Consider the following 15035-nt stretch of genomic DNA (forward strand, 5'->3'; position numbering starts at 1 on the left):
ACAATGAATCAGATTAGTAATACTATTGCAAATGCAAATGAATTGTTTTATTATAAATAAATAAAACAAAACAATTGCAAATAAATGCACAGATAATTTGTCTCGAGATCTGTAGCTTCGAGATCCGCCAGGGAAGAAAAGAGAGGGGAAACGAAAGTTTAAAAAGTACATTTGTGTTGATTTCTTTCGCTGGTTCAACTTCTGCCTCTTCTGAGTTGGAGCGCAATAAGCGCATGCATGCAGAAGCAGCGCACGTGTGCGCAAACGCGTGCATGTGCGTTCAAGAGCGAGCTTGCGCAATGCATTATGGGGCAGATTTGCTTCGCTGTGTTTTTGTAGTGACCATCGGATGGTCCCTACAATTCTCGGTGCATTGTGGGATATTTCAGTCCACTACATTAGGGTGCAAAAATGCTCACTACATATTCGGACACTATAACAAAATGGCGGAACCCCAAAGTAGTGCACTATATGGGGCATAGGGAATGAATTCGAACGCAGCCCTAGAGAGGAGACCACAGATTAGACCCTAACCCTGGGCTGGTTCCACACCTGGAGAGGAGACCACAGATTAGACCCTAAACCTGGGCTGGTTCCACACCTGGAGAGGAGACCACAGATTAGACCCTAACCCTGGGCTGGTTCCCTAGAGAGGAGACCACAGATTAGACCCTAACCCTGGGCTGGTTCCACACCTAGAGAGGAGACCACAGATTAGACCCTAACCCTGGAGAGGAGAGCACAGATTAGACCCTAACGGCCGGGCTCCACCGGGCGCGTCAGCGTCGCGTCTCCGTCACCGTCAGGGAATGTTCCCTTTTTAATCAATGAAGGGTGGCTCCACTGCCCACGGAGACGCGACGCGTGCATTAAAATTGAACCGGTGCGTTTTTTGACGCGACGCAGACGCAACGCAACGCGTCCGGTGGAGCCCTGGCGTAACCCTGGGCTGGTTCCACACCTGGAGAGGAGACCACAGAAAAATCCTGCTTAGGGCGCCAGATTGCTCAGGACCGGCCCTAAGGAGAGCCTCCATTGGACTGAAGCCAATAGAAGTCTATGTAGGAGAGCCTCCATTGGACTGAAGCCAATAGAAGTCTATGTAGGAGAGCCTCCATTGGACTGAAGCCAATAGAAGTCTATGTAGGAGAGCCTCCATTGGACTGAAGCCAATAGAAGTCTATGTAGGAGAGCCTCCATTAGACTGAAGCCAATAGAAGTCTATGTAGGAGAGCCTCCATTAGACTGAAGCCAATAGAAGTCTATGTAGGAGAGCCTCCATTGGACTGAAGCCAATAGAAGTCTATGGAGGAGAGCCTCCATTGGACTGAAGCCAATAGAAGTCTATGTAGGAGAGCCTCCATTGGACTGAAGCCAATAGAAGTCTATGTAGGAGAGCCTCCATTGGACTGAAGCCAATAGAAGTCTATGGAGGAGAGCCTCCATTGGACTGAAGCCAATAGAAGTCTATGTAGGAGAGCCTCCATTGGACTGAAGCCAATAGAAGTCTATGTAGGAGAGCCTCCATTGGACTGAAGCCAATAGAAGTCTATGTAGGAGAGCCTCCATTGGACTGAAGCCAATAGAAGTCTATGTAGGAGAGCCTCCATTGGACTGAAGCCAATAGAAGTCTATGTAGGAGAGCCTCCATTAGACTGAAGCCAATAGAAGTGAATGCATTTTCGTAACTCTGTCTATGGGTGCGTTCGGAAATGCGCACCGGGAATGTGGTCAGTTTGTTGAGTGTGGTGGGCGGTGACGTCACAGAGTGCGTTCAGTGTGTAGGGTCGCTCAGTGGACAACCCCAGCTTCAGGGTAGGGTCGCTCAGTGGACAACCCCAGCTTCAGGGTAGGGTCGCTCAGTGGACGACCCCAGCTTCAGGGTAGGGTCGCTCAGTGGACAACCCCAGCTTCAGGGTAGGGTCGCTCAGTGGACGACCCCAGCTTCAGGGTAGGGTCGCTCAGTGGACGACCCCGGCTTCAGGGTAAGGTCGCTCAGTGGACAACCCCAGCTTCAGGGTAGGGTCGCTCAGTGGACAACCCCAGCTTCAGGGTAGGGTCGCTCAGTGGACAACCCCATCTTCAGGGTAGGGTCGCTCAGTGGACGACCCCAGCTTCAGGGTAGGGTCGCTCAGTGGACAACCCCAGCTTCAGGGTAGGGTCGCTCAGTGGACAACCCCAGCTTCAGGGTAGGGTCGCTCAGTGGACAACCCCAGCTTCAGGGTAGGGTTGCTCAGCGCGGTCACTCGGAACACCCGGTGCGCAGCGCACTGGATTTTCGAACGACAACGCACTGAGTGCACTGAATAAACGAACGAAAAGAGAGCACACCAGTGCGTTCAGGGCGAATTTCCGAACGCACCCAATATCTAAGGCTCTGGTCTTACCCATCTGGATGAGCCACTCTGCCAGCAGGTTGACTGTCTGGGCCACGGCAGAATAGTTCTCAGAGAGCAGCTGGATGACGTGTTCTGGAGAGCCTCCGGCCTGGAAGTACCTGGAAGGACCATAAAACACTGTTTAATCTGTCTGGAAGGACCTGGAAGGACCATAAACGCTGTTTAATCTGTCTGGAAGGACCTGGAAGGATCTGGAAGGACCATAAACGCTGTTTAATCTGTCTGGAAGGACCTGGAAGGATCTGGAAGGACTATAACGCTGTTTAATCTTTCTGGAAGGACCTGGAAGTACCTGGAAGGACCATAAACGCTGTTTAATCTGTCTGGAAGGACCTGGAAGGACCATAAACGCTGTTTAATCTGTCTGGAAGGACCTGGAAGGATCTGGAAGGACCATAAACGCTGTTTAATCTGTCTGGAAGGACCTGGAAGTACCTGGAAGGACCATAAACGCTGTTTAATCTGTCTGGAAGGACCTGGAAGGACCATAAACGCTGTTTAATCTGTCTGGAAGGACCTGGAAGGACCATAAACGCTGTTCAATCTGTCTGGAAGGACCTGGAAGGACCATAAACGCTGTTTAATCCGTCTGGAAGGACCTGGAAGGACCATAAACGCTGTTTAATCTGTCTGGAAGGACCTGGAAGGACTATAAACGCTGTTTAATCTGTCTGGAAGGACCTGGAAGGACCATAACGCTGTTTAATCTGTCTGGAAGGACCTGGAAGGACCATAAACGCTGTTTAATCTGTCTGGAAGGACCTGGAAGGACCATAAACGCTGTTTAATCTGTCTGGAAGGACCTGGAAGGACCATAAACGCTGTTTAATCTGTCTGGAAGGACCTGGAAGGACCATAACGCTGTTTAATCTGTCTGGAAGGACCTGGAAGGACCATAAACGCTGTTTAATCTGTCTGGAAGGACCTGGAAGGACCATAAACGCTGTTTAATCTGTCTGGAAGGACCTGGAAGGACCATAAACGCTGTTTAATCTGTCTGGAAGGACCTGGAAGGACCATAAACGCTGTTTAATCTGTCTGGAAGGACCTGGAAGGACCATAAACGCCGTTTAATCTGTCTGGAAGGACCTGGAAGGACCATAAACGCTGTTTAATCTGTCTGGAAGGACCTGGAAGGACCATAAACGCCGTTTAATCTGTCTGGAAGGACCTGGAAGACCACCCAAACACTGTTAACCCATTTAGACCTGAGACCAGATTCTACAAATGTCTTCTAAATCCTGACAGTTTTCTGAAAAACCCTCATGTTTCTACATCAGTCGTTCTCAAACAGTCGTTCTCAAACAAAAATATATGTAATTGCTCCCGATGTGCTGGTTGGTACCTTGCATGGCTTCCGCCGCAATCGGTGTATGAATGTGTGTGTGAATGGGTGAATGTAATGCACAATCTATGTAAAGCGCCTTGGATAAAGGCGCTATATAAAATACACCATTTACTATATAAAATGCACCATTTTCAGAACTTCAAATGGAACCAAATGAATAGACCCTTGAAAATGTCCAATCTATACAGTATTTACGACCGATCAGATACACACATCATGTACGCTTTGAGAGTTAAACACAGCTGGCTCCATGATGTAATGATGATGTAATCATGATGTCATACGTACGTTTGCAGTGTATTAAACACAGCTGGCTCCATGATGTAATGATGATGTAATGATGATGTAATGATGATGTAATGATGATGTCATACGTACGTTTTCAGCGTGTTGAACACAGCTGGCTCCATGATGTAATGATGATGTAATGATGATGTAATGATGATGTAATGATGATGTCATACGTACGTTTTCAGCGTGTTGAACACAGCTGGCTCCATGATGTAATCTCTGCTAGAGAACTTGGTGAGACAATCCTCCTGGATCTTCCCGTCGTTTTCTCCTTCTACATAACCGTCCTCCTGGAAAACACAACATTATCACGTTTATTTACATGTTTTATTTCTATTTTCTAACACATAAACATCCTCCTGAAAAATAAAGTTCATCATACTTGACCATGTCTGTAAAAGAGATTGAGTTACTCTTAACTCAATCTACTCTTAGATCCACATAGCAAGCTGTCATTCAATACTGGCCTCAGGAAAAAGCAAAAAGCAGAGTACTGTATGTTATTAAATGTTCTGATGAATTGAATATGAAGGAACTCAATGGAAACAAGCCATGGTGCTTTCTTGGGGTATAAATCCTCTCACCAGAACCTTGTATTGAACTGAACTGTTGTTATAAATCCTCTCATCAGAACCTTGTATTGAACTGAACTGTTGTTATAAATCCTCTCATCAGAACCTTGTATTGAACTGAACTGTCCTGTTGTTATAAATCCTCTCATCAGAACCTTGTATTGAACTGAACTGTCCTGTTGTTATAAATCCTCTCATCAGAACCTTGTATTGAACTGAACTGTCCTGTTGTTTTATCAGAACCTTGTATTGAACTGAACTGTCCTGTTGTTATAAATCCTCTCATCAGAACCTTGTATTGAACTGAACTGTCCTGTTGTTATAAATCCTCTCATCAGAACCTTGTATTGAACTGAACTGTCCTGTTGTTATAAATCCTCTCATCAGAACCTTGTATTGAACTGAACTGTCCTGTTGTTTTATCAGAACCTTGTATTGAACTGAACTGTCCTGTTGTTTTATCAGAACCTTGTATTGAACTGAACTGTCCTGTTGTTATAAATCCTTTCATCAGAACCTTGTATTGAACTGAACTGTCCTGTTGTTATAAATCCTCTCATCAGAACCTTGTATTGAACTGAACTGTCCTGTTGTTTTATCAGAACCTTGTATTGAACTGAACTGTCCTGTTGTTTTATCAGAACCTTGTATTGAACTGAACTGTCCTGTTGTTTTATCAGAACCTTGTATTGAACTGAACTGTCCTGTTGTTTTAAATCCTCTCATCAGAACCTTGTATTGAACTGAACTGTCCTGTTGTTTTATCAGAACCTTGTATTGAACTGAACTGTCCTGTTGTTTTATCAGAACCTTGTATTGAACTGAACTGTCCTGTTGTTTTATCAGAACCTTGTATTGAACTGAACTGTCCTGTTGTTATAAATCCTCTCATCAGAACCTTGTATTGAACTGAACTGTCCTGTTGTTATAAATCCTCTCATCAGAACCTTGTATTGAACTGAACTGTCCTGTTGTTATAAATCCTCTCATCAGAACCTTGTATTGAACTGAACTGTCCTGTTATAAATCCTCTCACTATTGTGTTGTTCCCAGAGATATATTACAATGCCATTAAATGGGGGTCCCAGAGATATATTACAATGCCATTAAATGGGGGTCCCAGAGATATATTACAATGCCATTAAATGGGGGTCCCAGAGATATATTACAATGCCATTAAATGGGGGTCCCAGAGATATATTACAATGCCATTAAATGGGGGTCCCAGAGATATATTACAATGCCATTAAATGGGGGTCCGTAGACTAATGCAGGTCAAACTGGGGGTCCTTGAAATTAAACGGGTTGAGAATCACTGCTAGAGCCGTAAAAATCTTCTCTTATGGGGGTCCCTGGAATAGCTTTTCACATGGGGGTCTGCGGGCTAATTAGTGTCAATTTGGGGGTCCTTGACATGAAAAGGTTTGAGAGCCACTGGGGCTCACACACACACACACACACACACACACACACACACACACACACACACACACACACACACACACACACACACACACACACACACACACACACACACACACACACACACTAGCTGTAAATAACAAACATAATTCATGTTGGTGATTATATAAAAGGTATTATCATATTAATTTATCATTGTTAAGTTCACTCTGTATATCCACGGGCGTAATAGCATGATGACGCCATTACAAAACATGGGCTACAAGGAAGAAATGTGTTTAATAAAACTAAATTAACTGCTAGGTCTTAAATTAACTTAATTAAGCAGTCACCGTCTCTGTCTCAATAAAGATCTATCTTTCTATCTTATTCTTTCTTGATTTTACAGAATATAGAGATCGACTACTATACGATCAAATAAATATGTATACAAGATAATTTCACATTTCACAGAGGGAGAGAAAATATACTAAATTAACTGTTTTGATTGATTGATTGAAGTATGTTAGTATCAACAGTTTGCAGAATTACAGTACATTTCAAGTACAACTCAATACAAAGACTGTTAACTGTGAGTGGACGACACCATAAAGCATTACACTTGTTTACAAGAGGGTCCACCTTGTTCAATTCATCAACTACATTAACACGTTTAATTCCCCACACACACACACACACACACACACACACACACACTGACACACACAAATCTAAATCCCCCCACCCATGCACTCACCCCTTTTTCTCCTCATTGTATGTTTCTTTTCCCTTTTTACCTCCTTTATGATGAATTCCTGTTCTGTTCTTTGACTATATAGAAGTGTCTATTTGTACGTCTCTAAAATGTTTTGATGAATTGAACAAGGTGGACCCTCTTGTAAACAAGTGTAATGCTTAATTGGGTCGTCCACTCACAGTTAACAGCCTTTGTATTGAGTTTGTGCTTGAAATGTACTGTAATTCTGCAAACTGTTAATAAATATTTCAATCAATCAATCAAACACACACACGCACGCACACGCACACACACACACACACACACACAGAGAGAGAGAAACACAGACAGCAACAAGTCGTCATATTATAATAATAATAATTAATATTTACCATATTGCTGCCCTCCGGGCCGTCCCAGTCTCCTACCGTCCCGTAGTATTCCTCCTCCATGTCGACGCTATAAATATTATTATTAATATTATATTAATAACAGTATCTTTCAGTGTTTGTTGTTGTTAGCAACATTAGCTGCTAACCGAGGATGGTGTGCTGCTGCTTGTTGACGTAGCAACAACAGGAAGCTAATGGACACACGCAGCGCAGCGGTGCTCATATCATTCACGGTGCATCAGCGCCACCATCTGGACTGGAGTGGAACAACATGCAGAGGGGTGGAATCATAGCCTGGCTAATAAACCAGACCGAATCAGCCGTTGGCAAAAACAAAATTGCCTGCCAGGGGATTACACGACAGTGTGATTTGAGTCTGGTTTATTAGCCAGGCTAGTGGAATCAACCCAGATTCGGCACAAACAAGGGACTAAATTATTTTCGCTCCTATGCCACCAAAATGTGGAACGCCCTACCAACAGTCATTAAGACATGCGAATCCCTTGACTCCTTCAAAACCGCTCTGACACCGTGAACCACTCCATACTGGTTAACAAGCTAAAAGCAATTGGTTTCGATAGCACATCAGTGAGCTGGATGCAATCCTACCTGGAGGGGAGAGAACAGATGGTGGAAGTGAACGGAACACTGTCCCCCCCCCTCCCAGTGAGCTGTGGCGTTCCACAAGGAAGCATACTAGGGCCTCTACTGTTCCTAATATATGTAAACGACATGACTTCAGCTTGTGACTGCAACTTGTTCCTGTTCGCAGATGACTCAGCACTGCTGGTCTCGGACAGGGACAAACTGCAGGTTGAAAATGCCCTCAGCTCTGAACTCGGTAGAATCTGCACCTGGCTCGCTGATAACAAACTATCTTTACACCTGGGAAAAACTGAATCCATTCTCTTTGGCTCTATTAGTAATCTCAGCAAGGCAAATGGCTTCTTGGTTAGAGTGGGTGACAATGTTATCACACGTAAAGATGAAATTACCTACCTAGGTTCCATCCTGGAGGCTAATCTTTCCGGTGATAAAATGGCCACCAACGTAATCAAAAAGGTCAACCATAGAACAAGATTCCTCTACAGGATCTCCTCACTGGTCAACAAAAACACCTTGAAGACCTTAACAGGAGCCCTTGTACAGGGTTTCTTTGACTATGCATGCACCTCCTGGTACCACAGCACCTCAAAGGCCCTTAAAACCAGGCTCCAGACTTCCCAAAACAAACTGGTCAGGCTCCTACTTGATCTAGCCCCCCGAACCCACCTCACCCCTGCCCACTTCGACAGGCTGGAATGGCTTAGGGTCGACGACAGAGTACAGCATCTTGCAATGGGTCTGGTCCACAAGATTCGATACACCACCAAGATACCCATGTACCTGTCTAGATACTTCCTTAATGTTAACGAAGTCCACACCCACAACACCAGAGGGAGTGCAACGAACCATGTACAACCCAGATTCGGCACAAACAAGGGACTAAATTATTTTCGCTCCTATGCCACCAAAATGTGGAACGCCCTACCAACTGTCATTAAGACATGCGAATCCCTTGACTCCTTCAAAACCGCTCTCAAAGGGCACCTACGGATGGCTGCAATTCGAAACTGGTCCCCGTAAAATCTGAATCCCCCCCCCCCCCCTTTTTCCCCCTCACTGTATATATTTATTTTCCCTTTTTACCTCCTTTATGATGAATTCCTGTTCTGTCTATAGAAGTGTCTATTTGTACGTCTCTAAATGTTTTGATGATTTGAACATGGTGGACCCTATTGGAAACAAGTGTAATGCTTAATTGGGTCGTCCACTCACAGTTAACAGCCTTTGTATTGAGTTTGTGCTTGAAATGTACTGTAATTCTGCAAACTGTTAATAAATTCTTCAATCAATCAATCAAAAACTCTCAAAGGGCACCTACGGACGGCTGCAATTCCAAACTGGCTCCCGCAAAATCTTGAAAATGTGGCGCACATTTTTGAATATATATTCTTTCAGAGCAAACGTTTTTTTAACTCATAATTTTGCTTCTGGGTTCTGGATAGAGATGTCCCGATACTGTATCGGTATCGGGAAAAGTATAGGATAGGAAAAGTGTCATATCGGGTCGGTATCGGTGAATATGCCAGTCTAACCACAGATCCCACACAGGGGTAAGGGGTTGACACTATGCCAGTCTAACCACAGATCCCACACAGGGGTAAGGGGTCGACACTATGCCAGTCTAACCAGCGATCCCACACAGGGGTAAGGGGTTGACACTATGCCAGTCTAACCAGCGATCCCACACAGGGGTAAGGGGTCGACACTATGCCAGTCTAACCAGCGATCCCACACAGGGGTAAGGGGTTGACACTATGCCAGTCTAACCAGCGATCCCACAAAGGGGTAAGGGGTTGACACTATGCCAGTCTAACCAGCGATCCCACACAGGGGTAAGGGGTTGACACTATGCCAGTCTAACCAGCGATCCCACACAGGGGTAAGGGGTTGACACTATGCCTCTGTACAACATTAACGTTGTAGAGTTCCCCCCCTCAGATCATAAAGCCATCCTCTTCCAGTCTTTACTCCCTTCTCCTCCTCCCATGCCATCTATGTCCTATCGCTCACGGTCCTTTAAACCCAATGCCAACCACCTCTTCCAACAGGCCTTTCCAGTTGTTGCCTCCCCTTCCTCACCTACTGCTCAGCTCTCAGCAAATGATCTGGTTAATGATTTCAACAGTACCTGTACTCAAATCCTCGATTCCATTGCCCCGTTTAAAATGAAACATGTAAAACCTAAGTCAAATCTGTGGGAAAACGAACAAACCAAGGACATTAAAAAACACTGTAGAAAGGCAGAAAGGAAATGGAAAAAAGATAAGCTTGTATCCTCACACAACAACCTCAGAGAGCTGATGAACAAATATCAGTCAGCCGTTAAGGCTGCGAGAACTGACTATTTCTCCAAACTAATTTCCGCCCACTCTCATAACTCCAGGATTATGTTTCAAGCTATACAATCAGTTATATATCCACCACCCAGTCAACCTAGTCTAGAAGCTTCTCCAGAACAGTGTGAGGCATTCCTGCAACACTTCGTTGGCAAGATCGAAGGGATTCGACAGCATCTGCCTGCAGTACAGACAGTTTCTGGAGTTTGCCCGGTACCGCCCTCTCAACTAACCTCATTCAACCCAATTACATTAATCACACTCATGGAAACTATCACACACATGAATTCTTCATCATGCCCTCTTGACATAATTCCCACCAAGTTTCTGAAGGAGAACATAATGACTGTGGCCCCTTCTATCATGTCTATTATAAATTGTTCTCTGTCAACTGGCATATTCCCCTCGAATTTTAAAAATGCGTTGGTCCAACCTCTTCTAAAAAAACCATCATTGGACCCCTTAGTTTTAAACAATTTTAGACCAATCTCTAAACTACCGTTTTTATCAAAGATCTTAGAAAAAACTGTATCCACTCAATTGATTAATTTTATGAATCTTAATTCTGCTTTTGAAACGTTTCAGTCTGGTTTTAGGGCCTTGCACAGCACGGAAACAGCACTTTTAAAAGTTACGAACGACCTTCTTTTAAATGCAGACTCCGGTGACTGTTCAATTTTATTCCTTTTAGACCTGAGCTCTGCTTTTGACACGGTCGATCATGCCATTTTAATTGAACGCCTGAAGAACCTGGTCGGCATAAACGATGTCGCATTAGAGTGGTTCCGATCCTACCTAACAGACAGAAGCTTCACAATTGTGATTGGGGAAGCCTCCTCATCACGAGCTCCTTTTAAATGTGGCGTTCCACAAGGTTCTATCCTTGGTCCACTACTTTTTACGATTTATATGTTGCCAATTGGCAACATCATTAGGAACCATGGAATACAATTTCATAGCTACGCGGATGATACCCAGCTGTATATCCCCCTTAAACCTGGTGTTACAGGAAACATACCACGCCTTCTTAAATGTCTCTCTGACATAAAGAGTTGGATGTCTCAGAATTTTCTGCAATTAAATGAATCCAAATCAGAAATAATCCTATTTGGCCCCCCAAACTCAACCCACTCATTTCACTCAGAACTTGGCACCCTATCCACAAACATCACACACTCAGCCCGCAACCTAGGTGTTTTCTTCGATCCAGATATTTCCTTCAACACCCAAGTCACCAAAGTAGTCCAGTCATGTTACCATCAGATCAGAAACATCGCTAAAATCAAACATTTTTTGTCACATGCAGACCTGGAAACCGTCATACACGCATTCATATCTTCACGACTGGATTACTGCAATTCAATATACTCTGGTATGAGCAAAAAAAATATATCTCGCCTCCAGATGGTGCAGAACTCTGCGGCTCGCCTTCTCACCAACACAAGAAAACGTGAGCATATCACACCTATTTTAGCTACCCTTCACTGGCTCCCTGTGAGCTACAGAATTGATTTTAAGATTTTATTGATTACTTTTAAAGCTCTACATGGTCTAGCTCCCATTTATATAACAGACTTGCTGAAACCCCATAACCCTGTACGCTGCCTCAGATCTGCGGATAAGGCCCTCCTAGTTCCTCTAGCAACACGTCTGGTCACTCGGGGTGACCGGGCCTTTGCGGCTCGGGCACCTTTGCTTTGGAACTCCCTACCACTGGCTCTTAGGTTAGCAGAATCAGTGTCTTCTTTTAAAACGCTTTTAAAAACACATCTATATGCCAAGTGTTTTTCCTAATATTGTTTTTAATTGTTTTATTGACCTGTTATTTTCTTCATATTTTATTGTTTCTGATGTCTTGATGTTTTGTTGTTTTGATGTTTTTATGATTCCTGTTTTATAACCTGTCTGTAAAGCACTTTGTAACTATATGTTTGGAAAGGTGCTATACAAATAAAATTCATTCATTCATTCATTCATGCCAGTCTAACCAGCGATCCCACACAGGGGTAAGGGGTTGACACTATGCCAGTCTAACCAGCGATCCCACACAGGGGTAAGGGGTTGACACTATGCCAGTCTAACCAGCGATCCCACACAGGGGTAAGGGGTTGACACTATGGCAGGTAAATAAAATGTTGGGACATGTGGAGTTTGCTTTGGAGTTGCCCAAACTGCAAGTGCACATTTGATTCATGAGTCTGCTATAAACACAACATGAGATCACGACACTGGTATCTGTATTCGGTATCGGTATCGGCTAACACAGAAATTGAGGGATCGGATCGGAAGCGACATCGGGACATCCCTAGTTCTGGAACAACATATTTTCAGATGGGGGTCGGCGGCCAAATACAGATCCATTCTGGGGGTCCTTGATGTGAAAAAGGTTGAGAACCACTGATACAGAAACATAGTAACAAATACAATCGGCCTTTTGGGTCTAAATGGGTTAGTTAACGATACACACTGTGGATCAGAACAACATTACACTTTTGCACGATATTCAAATGTTTTGAGAAGCAGCTTTATAATGATGTCGAGGTCTGTCTGTCATCCCCAACACGCAGTCAGAAAATAACACGAGGAAAACGAGATATTTCGAATAAAAGTTTATTATAGCGAGACAAGGCATTTAGGGTGAAATAGTAGAATTGCACTTCATTTCCATCAACAGTCTGAGAAGAGGAGGAGCTACAACAGGATAATAGAGCTATAAACAGTCTGAGAAGAGGAGGAGCTACAACAGGATAATAGATCTATAAACAGTCTGAGAAGAGGAGGAGCTACAACAGGATAATAGATCTATAAACAGTCTGAGAAGAGGAGGAGCTACAACAGGATAATAGATCTATAAAAAGGTGTTACTAGTTAGTGTACATTTCTATTTGAATCATCACACCCATGGCACTGGAAAATACAAATAAGGAAAAAAAAGAAATGATAGAAGCAAAAAGGACAGGTATGTGACATCATCATCCACATAGCCGAGCTATAGATAATTACACACAAACTGTTGGGACTATAATTTGCTTCCCAGCGGTGGTGTCGCAGTGTATGTCTTCCCCTCCCTCCCTGCTTCACAGCGGTGGTGTCGCAGTGCATGTCTTCCCCTCCCTCCCTGCTCCCCAGCGGTGTTGTGTCGCAGTCTATGTCTTCCCCTCCCCGCTGATCAGTCTCCACTTAACTCGACACACCAGCAGAGCTCAACAGTCAGTCAGTCGTGCTGCCAAAGATCTCAAATTAATTTAACCCCCCCCCCCCCCCCCCCCCCCACCGCATACAGTCTGTTCTAAAACGAGTGCTACTAATAAAACACAGCAGAGTTATAATAATTACAGAATTACTAAATTGGACGAAATCACAAACTGCAGTGACTGCAACGCCAATAAAAACCATCAATGAAAGATCTTTGTTTAATCCGTTTTGTGGCACAGAAACAGATGAAGATGGAACAACAACCATTCAGTTTTGAAGGACACTACGGTGGTCGGTCCCCGCCCCTGGGGGTCCCCGGATCCATCCTCAAGGCCCCTGGGGGTCCCCGGATCCATCCTCAAGGCCCCTGGGGGTCCCCGCCCCATAAGGCCCCTGGGGGTCCCCGGATCCATCCTCAAGGCCCCTGGGGGTCCCCAGATCCATCCTCAAGGCCCCTGGGGGTCCCCGGACCCTCCACAAGGCCCCTGGCGGTCCCCGGAACCTACTCAAGGCACCTGGGGGTCCCCAGACCATCCTCAAGGCCCCTGGGGTTCCCGGGACCCGCCTCAAGGTCCCTGGGGGTCCCGGGACCCTCCCCAAGCCCCTGTGGGTCCCGGACCCCACTTTGTACTGTAGATGACCACACTCGGTTCATTCAGAGGCACCGTTGGTAGATTCATAGATTCAAACGCTGACTCTGTTTTGGCTGTTTTTAAGAAACGTGGCAACTTGACAACTGTTTTTGTTTTGTTTTCATGGTTGTGACGACATTCACAACCCAAGGCAACGTAGGAGGACCGTGGTACGGAGTACACACACACACACTCTCAACGTAGGAGGACCGTGGTACGGAGTACACACACACACACACTCTCAACGTAGGAGGACCGTGGTACGGAGTACACACACACACTCTCAAACTTCTTATATATGGAATATTGGCAGAGAACTTTGAGATCAGATTGTGTTTTTGATAATGGCAACTGGCGGTCATTATGTCGCACACACCACAGGACCAATGAAAACGCTTCCACGAATCCGTGGCGCGCTGCCCTGGGCGGCGCCAATCATCGGCTGTCCTATAGAGCGACGCAGTCCCGCCCCCTTTCATGACATCATGACGCAGTCCCGCCCCCTTTCATGACATCATGACGCAGTCCCACCCCCTTTCATGACAACGAGCGGCCCGGAAGAGAATTTCCCAAATCATGACAATAAACACGTTTTATTTTTAGGCCGAACAAATAATTAGAAAGTAGAAAAAAAAAAAAAAGGTGTTGTACCCTAGCATTTATTTATTCGTTCTAATTATTTGTTCGTCCCCAAAAAATTGTGTTTATGGTCATGATTTGTCACCATCCGAGTCCCTCACACGCTGTTAGTGTGTGACTGACACACACACACACACACACACACACACACACACACACACACACACACACACACACACACACACACACACACACACACACACACACACACACACACACACACACACACACACACACACACACACACACACACACACACATATTAAAAACATGAGAAAAAGGAAGAAAAGAGAAAAATAACATTTGATGAGTTTTAAAACAGTGTTCTTTACTTCCTGGTCCTAAACCAATCAGTGTGTGAGGCTGGATGATGTCATCGATCAGTTATTGATGACCAGAACTAGCTACTAGAGGGTTCCCCCAAAAACGGAACTTTTTAGCCCCCCCCAAAAAAACCACCACCAACACCAAACCTTTGAAATAAATAT

The 15035-nt window shown here is 44.7% G+C and overlaps 1 protein-coding gene and 1 long non-coding RNA gene across 2 annotated transcripts in view; one reads left to right on the forward strand and one right to left on the reverse strand.

The window, feature by feature from the left end:
* Positions 1-7309, reverse strand: part of nelfcd (negative elongation factor complex member C/D) — a 47270-nt gene extending 39961 nt beyond the window's left edge. The window contains exons 1-3 of the mRNA XM_079490967.1: positions 7140-7309; positions 4216-4328; positions 2388-2497 (exon numbers count right to left, since the gene is read on the reverse strand). Coding sequence (XP_079347093.1) covers positions 2388-2497; positions 4216-4328; positions 7140-7199 — 283 coding nt within the window. The 5' untranslated portion in view covers positions 7200-7309. The remainder of the gene's footprint in view (positions 1-2387; positions 2498-4215; positions 4329-7139) is intronic.
* A 6033-nt stretch (positions 7310-13342) lies between these two features.
* Positions 13343-14729, forward strand: LOC306913956. Its single transcript, XR_013788619.1, has 2 exons — positions 13343-13587; positions 13666-14729. It is a non-coding gene; the product is annotated as an uncharacterized lncRNA (long non-coding RNA).
* The last annotated feature ends 306 nt before the right edge of the window (positions 14730-15035 follow it).

The sequence above is a fragment of the Electrona antarctica genome (genome assembly GCF_951216825.1).
Source record: "Electrona antarctica genome assembly, chromosome: 21".
NCBI classification, from domain to species: Eukaryota; Metazoa; Chordata; class Actinopteri; order Myctophiformes; family Myctophidae; genus Electrona; species Electrona antarctica.